The sequence below is a fragment of the Vigna unguiculata genome, chromosome 1 (assembly GCF_037176805.1).
Source record: "Vigna unguiculata cultivar grain cowpea cultivar isolate G323 ecotype 2 chromosome 1, ASM3717680v1, whole genome shotgun sequence".
Taxonomy (NCBI): Eukaryota; Viridiplantae; Streptophyta; class Magnoliopsida; order Fabales; family Fabaceae; genus Vigna; species Vigna unguiculata.
The window spans coordinates 7782448-7787311 of NC_140792.1; the positions used below are offsets into that span (position 1 = coordinate 7782448).

The following is a 4864-nucleotide window of genomic DNA, read 5'->3' on the forward strand; positions in this document are numbered from 1 at the left end:
AAGGAGGTGCCACGTGTTGGTCTGCTATTGCACAGCAAACTAGTCAAAGTTGGTCAAACAGTCAACTCTGGTCAAATATTCAAATTTGGTCAAAGATTGGTCAAACAAGAGGTGTTTAACTGTAAATATTGATATTTTTTGATGTCTCTGCAAATTTGGACTACATGATTAAAAATGGGTTATTTAGAAAATTAATACAAATATTATTTGGTGAGACTTTACATTGATTTTATTTAGAAACTTTCATATGATTAAATGAGATTTTACCAATAATTGAGACTTTACTTTGGTTAAAGGTATTTACTCTAACTACAATTAATTGAGACTTTACTTTGATTAATTAAGTTTTTTATTTGGTAAGGAGATAAAAGAATAGACATGATTAGGCATAGTAAATTTGATTGAGACTGTACTTTGGTTGAATTTATTGTGGATAATCTAAAAGTTCTCACTTTTAATTGAGACTGTATTTTGGTTAAAAGTGAGAACGCCAACAAATTAATTAAGACTTTACATTGATTAATTTGTAAATCTATAACAATAGTTAATTGAGCAATACTCTTTAGATAACCGATGATGAATCTATTTCGAAAAAACAATGGAATCAATCTATTTTCTTTACTATTGTTTATATCTTATTTTATCTTTTTATCTTTGTCCCTCATATTTTTATTATTTTATTTGACTAACCGTTTTGTATAGATTTTATAAGAACTAACTTGTTAAAAATCAATTCCGTGTTCGTTGGGACACGACTTTGGGTTACTTTACCCTTTCTATTTTGTTGACTACTTTCTTAACAATACTGAAGTTGTTATAGATAAGTAGTATTAATTTGAACGCGTCAACGATAGTGTTATCAAATTTGGCGCCGTTGCCAGGGAACACGGGTAGAATTTTTATCATTTTAGTTCTTATTTTTATTTTTATTCTTTTGATTTTATTTTTTATTTTTATTTTTATTTTTATTTTTATTTTTATTTTTATTTTTATTTTTTTGTTTATCACTTACATTTTTTTCCCAATTTTTATTCTAACATTTTTTTTTATTTTCTTTAGTCATTTTATTTTATTTTATTTAGTTATTTTTTTAAGCATAGTTTTTGTTTGAGGAATTTTGTTAGGAAATTTGTGGAACTAGTTGGGAAAAACTTTGGCTAAGGAAAGATAAGGTACTTAAGTTGTCCATTGAGACGCACCTCTCTTTCCTGGAAGTCTACTCAACAAGCTTTAAAGTTATTTCTTTTCAGAAAACCTCTTTCAAAAATGCAAAATAATTTTTCATACGAAAGTAATCAACATTGTAGTTTTCAAATGGATTACAATTTCTATCCACAACAACCACGTGATTTTCAGCAACAAATTGTCACACCTACTTCTACACCTGATATAAGTGGGTTAACTTTACGACAACTTAATGATCTATATCCTAGATCCTCTTTTTTGGGATATGAGGAACAACCATATTCTGAGTGTCCACCTCAACAACCATATGTTCCAAATAGTTTTCAGCAACAATATGTACCACCACAGCAAGTTGAAGCAACCAATGGACAATCCTACAGGGAAGTTATTGTAAGACCCATGAAAATTAATTAATTAAATATTTAATTAATTAATAAATGCGGGTAGGAAGCGCCTTTATGGCATTAATTGTTGTTTAATGTGACGTAGAAAAGTGCTAGCTCATGTGGTTGAGAGTACTTGAATTGTATGAGAGGACTTGGGTTGGAGTCCTATGTATGTCAGTTATGTGTTGTTGTTTTATTATTGATTTTAAAGATATGTATGATGATGTGATTAGTATTGTAAACTTATGTTGATTTGTGTGTATCACCAAATGTGAATTGGCATAGTGGTTGTGCTTTGGCCTTATGAGTGGAAGGTCATGGGTTCAAACCTTGGTGGGCAAAGAATAAGCTTTATTTTTGCTAACTAATAGTTGTGATATGAATGTGAAGGGGTAAAGAAAAGCCTAGCAAAATGGGGCAGTCAAGGGGGCTGGGAAATTACCAAATAAGTAACATTGAAGAGGAATTAAAAGCCCAAACTCGTATTATTTTTAAAACCCTTAATTAGGACACTTATAAAAGGCCATTTTAAAGGAAAAGAAGGGTTTTGGCAATGTTGTGAGTTGGCTTTTGAGAGGAGCACGAGTTTTGAGGTTGAGGGAAGAGAATTGGAGGCTGAATTGAGAGGGTTTTGGAACAAAAGAGTCGGCAACAAAGGAGCATTTTCTTTTCCCCAAATTGAATCAAGAAGTCCAGGTTAGGGGAGCTGAACCCAAAATTTGTGTTGTTGTGTGTATTTTATGTTTTTGATAGAATTATGTGCTGAAATTGGTGATGCATGTGATGGAAATTGGGGGTTGTGAATTTGGCAGTGCTGTGTTTTGAATTTTGGACTAAATGCATGAAAAAGAGGGGTTATACATGGTATTTGCGGGAATGGGGTGGAAACTTGGAATTTGGGGAATTTCTGGAGTCTATGCTACGCCAATGCGATGTGGTAAATTGTGTAAATTGATTTGGTATGATCGAACTCTGTTTGGTATGTTGTGGTGTGCGAATTGAGCAAAGTCGGAGTGGGTCGAGTGCGTGATCAGTGAAGGAGTCTGCAATTCTCGCTCAGGCGAGCTTGGCTCGCCTAGACGAGATTAGCAGAGTCGCATACCCTATTACCATTAGAGCGTCTCGCTCAGGCGAAGAGGATGGGTTTTGAGCGACAAAGACTCTCGCTCAGGTCAGTGAGGTTTGCCTAAGCGAGATAGCGAGGGAGTTGCACATGTTGAGCGTGACTTCTCGTCCAGGCGAGGGTTTTGTGGGTTTTGAGCGAACTTGGGTCTCGCCCAGGCAAGATGGCCTCGCCTAAGCGAGATGTCTTGGTCATGTTTTGGTGCTTTGCGTGTATTTCGACCCAGGCGAGTTGAAAGGTGTTTTTGGGGGAGAGATGATCTCGCCTAGGCGAGAGGATCTAGCCTAAGCGAGATAACTTGATGTTGTTGTTGTTTTAAGCTCGCTCAGGCGAGGCGAGGTGAGTTAGCCTAAGCGAGGCTGTGGGCTTAGCTTGGGCGAGGAGGAATAGTGGTGCTGATGACATCGCAGAGGCCATTCATCGAATGGTGGATGCGATGCAAACATCGGTAGCGGCACAGCCTAGGGCGGCAATTGCACCATTTAGGGTGCCAACGATGGAGGACTTCTTGCGCCACAAACCGGCGGAGTTCAATGGCAAGGTCTCTCCGGATGAAGCGGATGCTTGGCTCCGCAAGTGTGAGAATATTTTTAAAGTGATGAATTGCCCTGATGAGCAGAAGCTACTCTTTGCCACTTATCTGCTGAATGATGATGCAGAGTATTGGTGGATGGGAATGCAACAACAGATGCAGACCCGAGATGAACAGGTGGATTGGACTAGCTTCAGGGCGCGGTTCCTGGAGAAATATTTCCCCGATACCGCTAGACAAGACAGGGAGGCAGAGTTCCTCACACTACAGCAGGGGGATATGACAATGCAAGAGTACGTGAACCAATTTGAGCATTTGGCGAGATTCTCTTCACAGAATATGACAAAAGAGTGGAGGTGTTTGAAGTTTGAGCGAGGACTCAAACATGAGCTTAAGAAGGTGGTGACTCCTTTACGAGAGAGGAGATTTCCTGTCTTGGGGGAACAGGCCAAGAGTGTCGTGTATTTGGAGAAGAGTCCTGGCCCAGTGACGAGTAGACATTAGAAGAATGTCGTAAAGGCGCGGCAAATGAAGAAGCTGTACAGCCGGCCATAGATGTGTGGGGGTCCCACTTGCTATAATTGTGGCGGACCTCATTTGAAGTGAAACTGCCCACAGCTGACCAGTGGAGTAGGGGGATCCGGTGATCGTCACAAGTGCTTCATCTGCAACAAACCGGGCCATTTTGCTAAGAACTACCTTGAGAAGAAGAGCCCTGGTGCGAAGAAACCAGCAGTAGCCTCGCCAGCAGAACGAGCACGAGCAACTGGGAGAGTTTTTGCCATGACATCTACTGAGGCGACTCAGTCAGGTAATCTTATACTTGAGCCTTGTTTACTTATGGGGCAGGAGGTATTAGTTTTATTTGATTCTGGCGCAACTCATTCCTTTATCTCTAATGCTTGTGTGGGACGATTGAGTCTGGTGACACGTGACTTGGGGTGTGAGTTGCTTGTTTCAACTCCTTCCTCGGGCCAGGTAGCTACCAGTTCAGTCTGTGTTGGGTGTTCAATGGTGGTGGCAGGTCACAGATACAAGGTGAAGTTGGTGTGCTTGCCCTTGGAGGGATTGGATGTGATATTGGGAATGGATTGGTTTTCTATCAATCACATCATAATTGATTGTGGACGGCGCAGTTTGGTATTCCCAGAACATGAAAGGTTGGAATTGATATCATCTCGGGAAGCTGCGAAAGCATTATAAGACGGGGTCGTGTGTTTTATGGTGGTGGCCAAGCCAGAGAGGAAAAGTGCGGCGGAGGTGATCCAAGCTATACCGGTGGCTAATGAATATGCAGATGTGTTTCCAGATGAAGTGCTAGGGTTGCCGCCGAGTCGAGACATTGATTTCACCATTGACCTCATTCCTGCTGTAGGTCCAGTGTCTTTGGATCCATATAGAATGGCACCGGCTGAGCTTGCAGAACTCAAGAAGCAAATTGAGGAGTTATTGGAGAAGCAATTCATTCGACCGAGCGCTTCACCTTGGGGAGCTCCAGTTCTGTTAGTAAAGAAGAAGGACGGGAGCTCGTGGCTATGTGTGGATGATAGGCAGCTGAATAAGCTGACTATTAAAAACAAATATCCGTTGCCAAGCATCGACGATTTGCTAGATCAGTTGAAGGGAGCAGGAGTGTTC

General features: G+C 40.3%; 1 protein-coding gene across 1 annotated transcript; it reads left to right on the top strand.

Moving 5' to 3' along the window:
* Positions 1-3190: 3190 nt before the first annotated feature.
* On the top strand, positions 3191-4429 carry LOC114187795 (uncharacterized). Its single transcript, XM_028076167.2, has 2 exons — positions 3191-3712; positions 3845-4429. The coding sequence occupies exons 1-2, from the start codon at positions 3191-3193 to the stop codon at positions 4427-4429; spliced, it is 1107 nt and encodes a 368-aa protein (XP_027931968.2).
* The last annotated feature ends 435 nt before the right edge of the window (positions 4430-4864 follow it).

What these genes read in the sequence shown, in the direction of transcription:
- LOC114187795 (XM_028076167.2), top strand. Translation starts at nt 3,191, where the DNA reads ATGGAGGACTTCTTGCGCCACAAACCGGCGGAGTTCAATGGCAAGGTC. An exon ending in TGGAGAAGAGTCCTGGCCCA is followed by an intron (nt 3,713 to 3,844) that starts GTGACGAGTAGA and finishes AACTGCCCACAG; the next exon opens with CTGACCAGTGGAGTAGGGGG.